This window comes from Salvelinus alpinus, chromosome 33, assembly GCF_045679555.1.
Source record: "Salvelinus alpinus chromosome 33, SLU_Salpinus.1, whole genome shotgun sequence".
NCBI lineage: Eukaryota > Metazoa > Chordata > Actinopteri > Salmoniformes > Salmonidae > Salvelinus > Salvelinus alpinus.
The window spans coordinates 16,248,795-16,262,429 of record NC_092118.1 but is presented as its reverse complement, the minus strand read 5'-3'; the positions used below and the strand labels follow the sequence as shown (position 1 = coordinate 16,262,429).

General features: G+C 40.9%; 1 protein-coding gene and 1 long non-coding RNA gene across 2 annotated transcripts in view; both read right to left on the bottom strand.

Moving 5' to 3' along the window:
* Positions 1-341: 341 nt before the first annotated feature.
* LOC139563270 (uncharacterized) lies at positions 342-2,737 on the bottom strand. The gene is made up of 6 exons (XR_011672522.1): positions 2,595-2,737; positions 2,289-2,317; positions 2,065-2,088; positions 1,424-1,449; positions 1,243-1,285; positions 342-694 (listed from the first exon to the last, which is right to left on the bottom strand). It is a non-coding gene; the product is annotated as an uncharacterized lncRNA (long non-coding RNA).
* Positions 2,738-6,966: 4,229 nt separating this feature from the next.
* Positions 6,967-13,635, bottom strand: part of LOC139563127 (neuronal acetylcholine receptor subunit alpha-3-like) — a 10,416-nt gene continuing 3,747 nt past the window's right edge. The window contains exons 3-6 of the mRNA XM_071381434.1: positions 13,023-13,067; positions 10,951-11,060; positions 9,012-10,266; positions 6,967-8,908 (exon numbers count right to left, since the gene is read on the bottom strand). Coding sequence (XP_071237535.1) covers positions 8,783-8,908; positions 9,012-10,266; positions 10,951-11,060; positions 13,023-13,067 — 1,536 coding nt within the window. The 3' untranslated portion in view covers positions 6,967-8,782. The remainder of the gene's footprint in view (positions 8,909-9,011; positions 10,267-10,950; positions 11,061-13,022; positions 13,068-13,635) is intronic.

Sequence of the window (13,635 nt, the reverse complement as noted above, 5' to 3'; positions counted from 1 at the left end):
GTTAATGTGTGTATTATTTATCACTGGGCTTTTAAGTTGCATAAAAGTAAAAAAAAAAAAAAACTGTCTGTAAGATTCACATATTTAAGAATGGCTTATTTTAAACTACAATGTATCCTTGCATGTTTTAGAGGGGGACTGTAGAATGGGTGACAGCCTTACATTATTGGTTCGACCAAGTGAGCCCACAGTCTTCCTTGCTATCAAGGGTGATATTCTAAACTACTGTGCCAACTGAAACTGTGCCTATAAAATGATTGCATTTGTTTTCAGTTCCAATAAAGAAGTATACCACATTCCCAGTTTGAGAACATTGAAAAATATTTTTTTATGAGGGAGAATGCAATAGTATATCCAGCAATAATACTTAATGTGGTACTTCAAAATGACTCCAAAAAATGCTTATTACTTCCACTGAAGATATAATACAATGCACCGCAAATGTCAGGTCACAAAACAATTTGGCATCGTCGTCAACTTGGACATGCAGGGAGTAGTCCAACACAAGACACGCATTGAATACACAATACATAAAATACATAATTATAGATACTGTAAACCATGAGGTACACATGCAGTACTGCTTTGAAATAATGCAGATCTAATAATGATTAAGGCATGTATTGATGACGTCTTTTCTTCTTGCATGACTTGGCATACACAACCTCTGTATATGGGCCTTGATTTGCTGCATCTGTGGATGAAAAGTCCCCAACATATTATATCCGGTCCAACAAATCCTTCGTCACATTAGATTACAGCTGTGTGTTTATTCTAATATCAGAAATATTTCAGTTTTCAGGATATAATAGCATCCAAGATGAGGTGGGACAATGACATTAAGACAATGATTAAATAGGTTTATCACAGAAGCATTGGGGAATTGGAGAGTGTTCGCCACAAGATACACTGCAGCTCTGAGGAGAAGGTCTCAAGTCTGTATTCTCTGCACAGAGGATATATACCCAGATCATGATGTAAACCATTCTTATCTTGGGTTGCTTTATGTGAAGTACAAAGAATAGCAAGAATGTGACTGAATGCATCTGTGGTTTCCTATGCAAAATACTTACGTGTCTAACCATCAGAAATTACACCATTGACATAGAAAGTGAGACAAGATATTTTGCATGGTCAGATAGATACCGTGAAACAAAACCTGACTCGTTCTGCCTGACGTATGGAAATCCCCAAAAGTACACCTAACTTACTATTATTACTATTTCAAAATATTGAACTCACCTCGAATACGTGCTATAACGTGTTTAATTTTCCGTGTGTCAACCTGAAATATAAAATTACAAAAGGTGTGGAAAAGTAAAAGAGGAAGAAATTGAGTGTAGACCTGTAAGCCTCTATGACCAAGAGTCAACATAAACATTAGTTATCATTAGTCAAAGCTCATTTGGAACTCACAGCTCACCAGAATATCTTGGTACGTGATATCCACTGTTTCGGAGATAAGAAGATGGAAGTTAAATATATTTAATTAAAACATGTTATTTAGCAAAAAAAATCACCCAAGGCCCTGAAGTCAGTTACATCACCATTTACCCAGTACTGTAAATGTCACAATATAATCATTGCATTTCTATGGAGCTTCATAATATCTAAGCATTTCTCACCCATGTCATGTTTTGTACCAATCTCATCACCTGATTAGAAGATGTTAAGATGTTCATTATTGTCACTCAAGGCGCGGCATATTATTTCAGTCATGACCATTTACCCAGTATCAGAAAAACATACCTATTTAAATTTTAAATGATCATTATTATCATAATTTTTTTAAACGTCATTATCTAAGCATTTCTCACCCAAATGTTGGTATCTTGTATCACATGTTCGGGAGATTAGAAAATGAAATATCTAATTTTCTTATTAAAGCAATGTACTGTATTTAAATAACCTTTTTTTATTCAAGATGCTAAAAATATCTATATATTTTTTTATTTACATTTACCCAGTGTTGCAAATGTAAGAATGAAAAAACATACCTATTTTTATTTGACATCATAATTCGTAAATGTTTGTGCAGCATCATATTATCTTAACATTTCTCACCAACATCCTGGTACTCCTCCCCACCTGTTTGGGGGATAAGAAGACTACAATTATATTTTAAAATAATAAATATAGACTCCTGTTTTAACACAAGGCACTGAAACAAATTTCATGACCATTTACTTACTATCAGCATGGTTAGTATTTTAAAACACACTTATATTTAATTTAAAGCATAGTTAATGCAGCTAACCATTATCCAAACTAAATAAATATTATCTTACCGGCCACACTGTCATAGGCAAATTCATCACTGACAAATAAACAAGATACATTGGTTGTGGTTATTAGATTGTCATATTCCGTTAAATATTAATCTTATTCATATACACCTTTATATAGAAGCAGCACACTTTGCATTATTGCTTGTGTACTTAAGTAATGTAACACCTTTGTGTTTCTCCATTGCTTCATTACAGTATAAATACAGAATGTAGTCTGTGACATTTATATTCAAAGAAACTAATACAAATAGATACAATGAAAGAATTTTCATAAAATAAAATGTCAAAGATACATGATTTTCCTACCTGGATTCTTCCTCCACATTTGACGTTCCGTCTAAGACAAAGAAATATCCCAGAATGGGAAATAAATGTTCGTTAATAGAACAATAGTTTTATCGGTGAGAGCTTAAAAAACACATGTACCATCACCCTCCCCAGTCAGTGGCACAAAAATGAAATGTAACATTATTGATCAACCTCAAGTTAACTATTATAACAATGACATTAGAAAAGCTCCAGACAATTCATTCAATCCAGATATGGGAATGTATTAGTTTGATAAACATTATTCTATATGAATTAGACCAGGGTATCCAGAGTAATGTCCATGTTAAATGGCCTGACCTTGTTTAATGAACAGCCACCATATGCCCACTATCAGTGATAAGATCAGAAGAAAACAGATGCAGAACACAACCGGTGTGATTAAGTGACTCCAGGACCCTGGAAAGCAGAACAGACATGTCGTTATACATCTCGTTTCCATAGTAACAACGTACTGCAACCATGAACCATCAACAACGACTTTCTAATAACACAACTAGTTACGTATGAAGTGACTATATTATTTAAATATAGAAGTATTTAGAGAAACACCATACATTCTTACCATCAACCTGTAGAAATACTGCATTATTTCCATATAATGTTCTGTGTTTATCTTTGAGGGTTTTTGATTGCAGGTCAAGCACACAACTGTAGTTGCCTGTGTCACTCTTTAAAAAACGTTTCATCGTAAACGTTGCCTCCATGCTCTCTACGTCAAACACCTGGATCTGAACAACAGAGCCATACTTGCAGAGGTAAGAGTGAACTAAGTCACTGGTCTTTTTTGTTTGAAAACTGGGGTCTGAAATAGTACACTTAAACTCCACACCATCTCCCTTTCTCACAGTTCTTGAGCCTGCAAGTGATATGTCTGCAGGGAGTATACGGTCTGTATGAGCAGGAAGAGACAGGAATCAGTTAAGGTGTAAAATACGTTTGCAGCCACATTGAAATATACTTGTATCAAAAACATTGAAAAGGATAGTATATCCATATACACTGAGTGTACAAAACATTAAGGACACCTGCTCTTTCCATGACATAGACTGACCAGGTGAATCCAGGTGAAAGCTATGATCCCTCATTGATGTCACTTGTTAAATCCACTTCAATCAGTGTAGATAAAAGGGAGGAGACAGGGTAAAGAAGGATTTTTAAGCCTTGTGACAATTCAGACATGGATTGTGTATGTGTGCCATTCAGAGGGTGAATGGGCAATACAAAATATTTAAGAGCCTTTGAAAGGGTTATGGTAGTAGGTGCCAGGCACACCGGTTTGAGTGAGTCAAGAACTGCAACACTGCTGAGTTTTTCACACTCAACAGTTTCTCGTGTGTATCAAGAATGGTCCACCACCCAGGCAACTTGACACAACTGTGGGAAGTATTGGAGTCAACATGGGCCAGCATCCCTGTGGAATGTTTCGACACCTTATAGAGTCCATGCCCAGACGAAGTGAGGCTATTCTGAGGGCAAGGGGTGTGCAACTCAATACTAGGAAGGTGTTCCTAATGTTTTGTACACTTAGTGTGTGTCAAATAATGTCTAACAGCAATGACCTATCCAGACAGTAAACATATCCTTACCCATCACCTGGATGGAAAGATAATTATCTCCTTTTCCCTGCACTTCAGAGAATGGAAACTGGGTTTTAGAGAACACACAGCTGTAATTGCCAGTCTGTTGGCCAGTAACACTTTTCATGGTGAAACGGGTGTCTTCTTGTATAGTTTTCTTCTGATCCACTGCAACCCCGTTAATGCACAAGTAAACATATGCCACTTTATCTTCCTTGCCCCCATGTGTACTACATTTTACCACGAGGTCACTTCCCTCCATTATTGTTCCTGTAGTAGTCCTATAGATCTTTGCTGGAAAAATCTTCTTGGCTAATATTTGAGAAAATAAAAAGTATTTGGGGCATAAAATATCTGCAATATGTAAATAATTTAGGTGTAGAGTATCATATTGTAATTATCTAAATGAGAATTCAATCATCTTCAATAATGAATGGACTTTGACCTGCCTGTGGTTTGGACCATGGCCTCTCTTGACAAGGCACCTTAGAAAAGAAAATACATTCAAAAAATACAACATCGACTAATTTAAATAGCAAAATGGAAAATACATTTGAATTCAATTAAAACTAAATCAATATCAGGTTCATTTTCATAAATATACTCACACAGGATGAGGATGAAAATGATCATTGTGTTCAAGTCTTGTTGAAACACTTGTTGGTCGACTCGTTCTACCTTGTGTCATGACATTGCCCTGTTGGTGAGGTTTATGACACCCATAAATACCCTTCCCCCTTTTCTCTCTCTACTCTACAGATTGGACTCTTAGAAAGCCCTTTCTTAACATCAAAAGGGTGGGGAACAGAAGCATATTTTGGTAATCCAACCAGTTGAAATTATTTGTTGATACTTAAAGGATATGATGTCAGATCAGTTGTCGTCTGAGACATTATTACTAATGATAGGATGACATAAACTGTATCTTGGAAAGTCTACACATTCTAGTTATCAGATTCACATGGAATTGTTGTGCAATTTAAATGTTTAAATATGAAACTATTTGTGAAAAGATTAAATGTAATTTTAGCTTCTAAATTAGAGAATTGTTTTCATAAGTGAACTATGCTCACTCAGTGGCCCCGCCCATGTGAACAGACATTGGTTGTGAATGATGTGAGGACTGCTGTACATACGTTTAAAAGGGCTAATATCAACTACAGAACTAAGCCAAGCTCTGGTTGTGAATGGTTGAACGACTACAACCTAACGAAATTAACATTGTGTTCCCGGGGACATGAGGACTGATGTCCATACGTTTAGAAGGGCGAATTTCAACGTGGAGGTGATGATTGACACGCTGGAAGGATGAATTTCGACTATACCAGCCAGAATATAGCATGAGCTTATAGTATGGCAACTGGTATGAACTTTGAACTCTTATTCACTAAAGAAGTGATACATCCTAGACGTCGAGTGAGCAGCAGCAGCTGTAAATGTGTGCTAGGAAAGGACAGACAATCTCTTCAGAAAGACAGGGTACTACAACGTATCCGTTCTACCACACGACGACGGTACTACAACGTATTCGTTCTACTACAAGACATATTCTTCAAAGGACAAGGGAGATCTCTGCTGGGCAACCCAGCCTTCCATCTACGACCAATCAATCGAAGCGCAGCTCAGAGTAAATATTTCCTGCATTTTCCTTTTCCAAATGGGCGCTTATTTAGAATGCATACGATTCTGTATTTACGATAGCATAGCTTCATGAGGTCCGATAGAGACCCAATCCTTTTGTTCCTTAGTCTTCCCGCGCTTTCATTCAAACCCAACCCTCTTTCTTTGTGTAACCAGCCGTCATATCGGTTCTGTCCACTAGGGACGTTTTCTTGTATGACATAATTAGTAATCAATGTATGATCTATCCTGTGTATATGTAATTCTGTGTGATTATTTAGTAAATAAATAATTAAACCAAAATTTGTATTGCTGATTCAACTTGTTAGCCAGGGTTTGTGAAGATAACCAATAATTTTACGATTTTCAGATGAGACTGAATAAGGTGACGATTAACAATTGACTGCTATTGATATAAAAGATTACCAGGTCTTTAAGAGTTTATTCGGAAGACAACAGCTCTATAGACATTCTTCCGTGGTGCCCCGATTTCCTAGTTAATTACATTTACATGATTAGTTTAATCAGGTAATATTAATTGCAGAGTTATTAATTATTAAGGTAGACTTATTAATTATCAGGTAATATTAATTGCAAATTATTTTATAAAATAGCATGTCATGTCACTTAATCCGGCATAGCAAAGACACAACACTTGTGTATTTGTGGTATGGACCTGAAACTAGATGGGGATCTTTTTATTTGAGACATCTTAACTGAGAATAGTGAATACGAATGATGTAATTTTCTGTATTTGTAGGACTGTAGCAGCTAGAAGATATGTTTGCACCACAGACCTGGAGGATGATATGTATTATTTAACATTGACCATGCATAACTCAAAAGATCAACAGGTGCATGGAATCAATGATGTCAACTTGCTCTCTTCTCAAGTTTCTCATGCTTTTTTCTCAAATGAAAGTATGCGAAATGATATCATACTGACAAAAACAATGGGACGATTCTTAAGTGTGACCGACAGGGACAGAACGCGGGTCACCTGCATGCAATGCAACTCTTCAGGTCTCAGACAAGACTCATCACACGAGTGTGGTCATGGAACCATCTCTGTTCCATAAATGCACTCAACCCCCCACAACCTTCAGTCTTTAATACTGTGTCTGTTACAGATCTCCCCCTCGGATAACTAGTTCACTTAAATGAGCCCTGAGTGAGCTTTAATTCAATTAATTAGCAGGGGGAATGTTATCAGAAGTGATGGAGTACTACAGTATGTGACTGTGCTGGCTAACATCCAGTTACGATTCACAGTGACAATCTGATTACAGTTTACTGACTAAAACATACAGCAACAGAAACAACATCCAGAGATTCCAGGTCCGCCTAAATGTAGGATTGAAACGCTCCCCAAAAATCCTCTTTCAAATGTATCACTCTATCATAGATACCACAGGCCATAGATATATATAACTCCTAACTGTGAATTTCCTCCTCTTGTACACCAAACTGGTTTTTGAATGATGGTACAACACAATAAGAGATCTCAACCACATCCTCCTTATTAACAGAGAGTATAAGTAGTGTCAAGTTAAAGCAGGAGAAATGCTCTTTGGCATAGCGGTAGGATGGTGAGATGAAGACCGTAGCCCAGGCCCCAGACTAATGATGTACTTCATCACCAGGTCTCCATATTGATTGTGATCCAATAAAGCTGAAGGGGGCCCGGGGCAGAGATGGGAGGCAGGTAGGGAGCTAGAGAGGCAGGGATGGGAGGCAGGCTGGGAGGCAGCGAGGATGTAATCCAACCTCTACATGGCCTTGCTGCTACTGATAATCACATCTACATCCTGCCTGCCAGCTGGACCTCCAAACTCAATTTTCATAAGGGAGAGAAATATTGATTTGGGAATGCAATGAGTTTACAGGTAGGTTAGCATTTGTTCACTCCTCTTCAGAAGTCACTTCATCCAATGACCATGGATCATGGCAGACAGACGTTTCTGTTGAAAGAGCCTTTGGAGAGCTGTTTTCAAAGTCGTCCAAATGGAGCGCTTTGCCAAACCAAATTAAAAACGCAAAATGAAGACACAAAATCTTGTGTCTTTGATTGCAGACATATGGTAGTGACCACTGGATCATATTGCTGTCACTTGTAGTAGCAGATAATAACCACATGGTGTCACCCCTCACAGCACAATGAAAAGCATTTCAGGTCACTTTCAGAGTTTTTCCACATTCACCCACATGGTGTAATAAAGTTACCCATCTTGCATCATAGCCATTTAATGTTCACCAGTTTGTGATTTCTATGAATAGCTTATCCGTATATTATGTGACACTGTGGTTCATTGAAATCTTAATGAGCATTAGAATCAGATTTGAATGGTACTGTATAGCTGTAAATAAGAACACCCAGTAAGTTTATAGAAGACATGAATATTTCACAAATAAACAAAGTCAAAATGACTCAGTGATGTTCAACATTTGAAAACATGATATGAATTCAATAAGCTGTGATATTGACTTGAGATACTTGTGTACTTTTGGAAAGCCCCTTTAAGCAGTCATTGCTATGTACATGTTTGGGATCCTTAGGTCCAATAGATGTTCCTTTAGCCACGGTCCTTTTGTTGACGATAGTGTGTTTCTTTGTGCCAGTCATAATCAAGTGACATTATGATGAAGTCATTTACACAGAGCAAACATAAGGGAATGGGTAGGCAGCAGTACAGAGTTATACGTTGCCATTTTTTCAGTCTGGTCCTTAGCAACTAAGAGATCAATACTACACCACACTTGAGCAATCAGAAACATATCTACATACAAAGAAGTGACATGGAACAGCTGGCAGCAGCTTGCCTTCCTCCATAATCTGGTTCCCTTCCGTTCACAGTATTGGTTCGTCTCAGCTTCTTTGGTCCGCATCACTGGGTGACACACAAAGTGACTGTATATGTATGAGTTAAAACACTCAGTCACTGTGTAATTGCTGTGTGTATGAGTGGGTCACATATCGAACAATAGGAGGGGCTGGATAAAGAGCCCAGCGGTCCCCAGGATACACACCAAGATGAACACCCACAGGAATATCCTGTCGATCACCATGGCAACATACTTCCAGTCGTCCTGGACCTGAAAGACAGTTGTCAGAGACACTAAACGGTAGATATAGACCTTGAAGATTTTCTTAGCTATTGTGAATGATATACATGTTATACTGTACGTCTCGACTTACCTCCTTGGCTTCGTTCTGTATTCTCATGTTTTCGGCGATGTACTTGACACTTTCCATGGCCTCCCTGACCTCGGGTGAGAAGTGAGGGGACAGGGTCATCAGCCTGCCATCCAGAGACTCTGAGCTGGAGCAGGAGCTTCCACCACCTCCACAGACCCCCCCAATCCCAGCAGCCCCTCCTCCACTGAAGGTCCCGATGCTCCCCACCCCGCCACCCCCTCCTCCCGTCTCAGTGGGCAGCTTGGTGGACCTCTGGCGCCAGCAGCAGTTGCAGCGGCCCTCGCGACACAGGAAGCTGGAGCCCGCATTGACCGAGTCACCACCACCACCACCAAGGCTAAGGTTATTGAGGTTGGTGAGCTCCGTGCTGATGAAGAGGCGCTGTCGCTGGGCCAGGCTCGGGAGCACACTGGCAGCCACGGTGGAGACCAGGGCCTGGGGCTTCTGCTGCCCCTGCAGGGTGCCTGTGGTGTGGACCACACAGGGCCGCGAGGCTGGGGGCATCAGCTGCTGAACCACCCCCCCAGGCTCAGGCAGCCTCTCAGGGTCCCTCTCCGGCCGGGTCATGAACATGACCCTGGGTAGAAGCCCCAGGAAGACGCTGCGCACCCAGCACGGCATGGTGTGGGTCTTGGGCGTGCGGTAGTGCACGTTCAGCACGAACACAGTGATGACAATGGAGAGGGTGACGAAGATCATGGTGAAGAGGAGGTACTCCCCGATGAGGGGGATGACCAGCGACGTAGACGGGATGGTTTCGGTGATGACCAGGAGGAACACAGTGAGAGAGAGGAGGACGGAGATACATAGAGTGATCTTCTCCCCACAGTCAGAAGGCAGGTAGAAGACCAGCACAGTGAGAAAGGAGATGAGCAGACAGGGGATGATCATGTTGATGGTGTAGAAGAGAGGCAGCCGTCTGATGTACAGGGAGTAGGTGATGTCTGTGTAGATCTCCTCACAGCAGTTGTACTTGATGTCGTGTTTGTAACCCGGGGCGTTGATGATCGTCCACTCGCCACTCTCCCAGAAGTCATGGAGGTTGATGGTGGACCCAATCAGAACTAGGTCTATCTTGGCCTTGTCGTACGTCCAGGAGCCAAACTTCATGGTGCAGTTCTGGTAGTCAAAGGGGAAGTAGGTGACGTCAATCTTGCAAGAGCTCTTGAAGATGGCCGGAGGGATCCAGGTCACATCCCCATTGTAGCGAAGTAGGGCCTTGGTCTTATCATCCACCTGGAAATCTCCTACTGCACTGTGGCACAGAGAGAGAGAGGGAAGGGAGGAGAGAGAGAGATGGGGAGAGAGAGAGATGGGGAGACAGAGAGAGGGAAAGACAGATAGACAGACAGAGAGAGACAGAGAGAGGGAAAGACAGATAGACAGACAGAGAGAGACAGAGAGAGGGAAAGACAGATAGACAGACAGAGAGAGACAGAGAGAGGGAAAGACAGATAGACAGACAGAGAGAGACAGAGAGAGGGAAAGACAGATAGACAGACAGAGAGACAGAGAGAGAGAGAGGGAAAGACAGATAGACAGACAGAGAGAGACAGAGAGAGGGAAAGACAGATAGACAGACAGAGAGACAGAGAGAGGGAAAGACAGATAGACAGACAGAGAGACAACAGGGAAGGAGGAGGGTGGATGAGTCATTGAAGATTACACTGGAAGGATGTAATATAAACAACGGACTATTGTCCCTCAGCTAAATGAATCAGAAAGAAGCCCTGAGGCTCCATCATTTGATAACACTGTCTGATAGACTTTACATGCACGTCATTATAAATAATCTACAGTATATGAGGGCCTTACATAAGAAATGAGTGTCATGTCCTGTTTTGGATCATCTACTCAGTCATTTCAATGTCAAAGAAGAGATCCTTGAACTCAGTTATGCACGGTACATATTATTATTGCAATTGCATGTTTAACTCACTTATTGTACAGCACGATATCTGGCTTCCATATCCTGCTGGAAGGCACTCGAATGAACTCCACTCCTCCAAAGTCTTTGGGATCCCACCTCAGTTTGTAGTCATTCCAGATCTGAAGAGGTAGTAGGTTGTCTCATATCATTAGATACAACTCTTTTATAAAACCCACACACATTTCAAATTCTACGTTCTATATGTTTGATCCATTGACCGTTAACGGATGGCCACGGTTTTTGAACCAAATATCCACATCTGTGCTTAACCCTCATTCATCTTATACATGACCCATCTGCTTGTCAACATACCTCGTATAAGGGACCGTGTGTATATGGTAACAACCCAGTCACATGTCAATACAGCCGAGCCAATCACAAGAGGGTTGTGTAAGTACCACTTAATTGAAAAACGTGGCCATCCGTTAATTGAATGGTTAATTAGATGAAACAGTAGCTGTAGACCTGAAGGTCATAGGTCAAGTCTCAGGAGAGACACAACCTCTGTGCTGTAGGACTGTGTCACTTACATATTCTCCCTCTTAGGTCATAAGAAAGACATAACTCTTTCATCTAATTAACCATTCAATTAACGGACGCCATATACACACAGTCCCTTATACTAGGTGTGTTGACAAACAGATGGTCATGTATAAGATGAATGAGGGTTAAGCACAGATGTGGATATTTGGTTCAGATTTTTATAGATCTGGAAACCAGTTCCGGTTCATTTCCCTCAGAATGAGCTCATCTCAGCGTGTATCACGACAATATCAGCAACACCAGGTGGGGTCAACCATGTGACAAAACCAGCAAGCCATGCAACAGTACAGTCCCTTGTATTCTCTGTAGCCCTACAACATGTGATCATATACTGTGCCGTATCTCTGGATAGAAATGTAACCCAGTCATGGCACATCATCTCTGGATAGAAATGTAACCCAGTCATGGCATATCATCTCTGGATAGAAATGTAACCCAGTCATGGCATATCATCTCTGTATAGAAATGTAACCCAGTCATGGCATATCATCTCTAGATAGAAATGTAACCCAGTCATGGCACATCATCTCTAGATAGAAATGTAACCCAGTCATGGCATATCATCTCTGTATAGAAATGTAACCCAGTCATGGCATATCATCTCTAGATAGAAATGTAACCCAGTCATGGCACATCATCTCTAGATAGAAATGTAACCCAGTCATGGCACATCATCTATGGATAGAAATGTAACCCAGTCATGGCATATCATCTCTAGATAGAAATGTAACCCAGTCATGGCACATCATCTCTAGATAGAAATGTAACCCAGTCATGGCACATCATCTCTGTATAGAAATGTAACCCAGTCATAGCACATCATCTCTAGATAGAAATGTAACCCAGTCATGGCACATCATCTCTGTATAGAAATGTAACCCAGTCATGGCACATCATCTCTGTATAGAAATGTAACCCAGTCATGGCACATCATCTCTAGATAGAAATGTAACCCAGTCATGGCACATCATCTCTAGATAGAAATGTAACCCAGTCATGGCACATCATCTCTAGATAGAAATGTAACCCAGTCATAGCATATCATCTCTGCATATCATCTCTGGATATCATCTCTGGATAGAAATGTAACCCAGTCATAGCAGGGTAAATCTATGGCTCATAAATCTCTGTCAGAAGGTTAATATCCGGAGGGTTAAAATAATTTTCCTGATGAATAATGTAAGATATCATTATGGCCTCCAGGAATCATGTATGATAGTTTATTTTTTTTATTTAACTAGGCAAGCCAGTAAGAACAAATTCTTATTTACAATGACGGTCTACCTCGGCCAAACCCTAACCGATTTTCCCACTGGGCCAATTGTGCGCCACCCTATGGGACTCCCAATCACAGCTGGTTGTGATACAGCCTGGAATCGAACCAGGGTCTGTAGTGACACCTCTAGCACTGGGATGCAGTGCCTTAGACCGCTGCGCCACTCGGGAGCCCAGTAGGTCAGGTAGATGTAGTGGAGTGATTTGTTTAAACAGTAATTCATATACACATACAGTAGAAGATGGATGAAGATTGTACTTACATGTCTCAGCCACAGGTTTGTCTCCATAATCTGGTTAACTTCATCCTGAGAAACAGAAAAGAAGAATTTACTCTCAGAAGGACAAGTTGACCAGAGGCAAAATGCAGGGGTTCATGAACTGTAGGAATATTTCAGAGTTAGAAAGGGGGCACGCTGTCAGGAGCAATCATCTTCCGTACAGGATGGCAGGGGGAACAGAGGGTTCTGTCCTGGGTCTAACCCTGGCTGGAGTTACACAGGGAGGAGGACACTGCACTGAGAGGAGAGGAACACCTGGGTCCTCCAGCCCAGAGGCATGCTTGTCTGCAGGCTGTCTCTCACGATGTGCTAGTTAGGGCCTGACACTGTCTCAGCTCAGGTGGAAGGGAAGAGGGGAGTATGGAAAAAGAAAGAAATAGAGAAAGAAGGAGAGAGAGGGAGATTCTCAATTTGGCAAAAGTCTGTCCTTTCCTCAACTCCTCTGTCCTCCTCTCCTCCATGACCCAGAAACTGATAAATGGTTGAGTGGTCGAGGAGTGTCAATTCGTTAGTAGGCGAACGGAGAAGTGTCATCCACTCCTCGATATCCTCCTCTCACAGAGGTATCCTTTTGGTGGCTAGCGTGGAAGTGTTT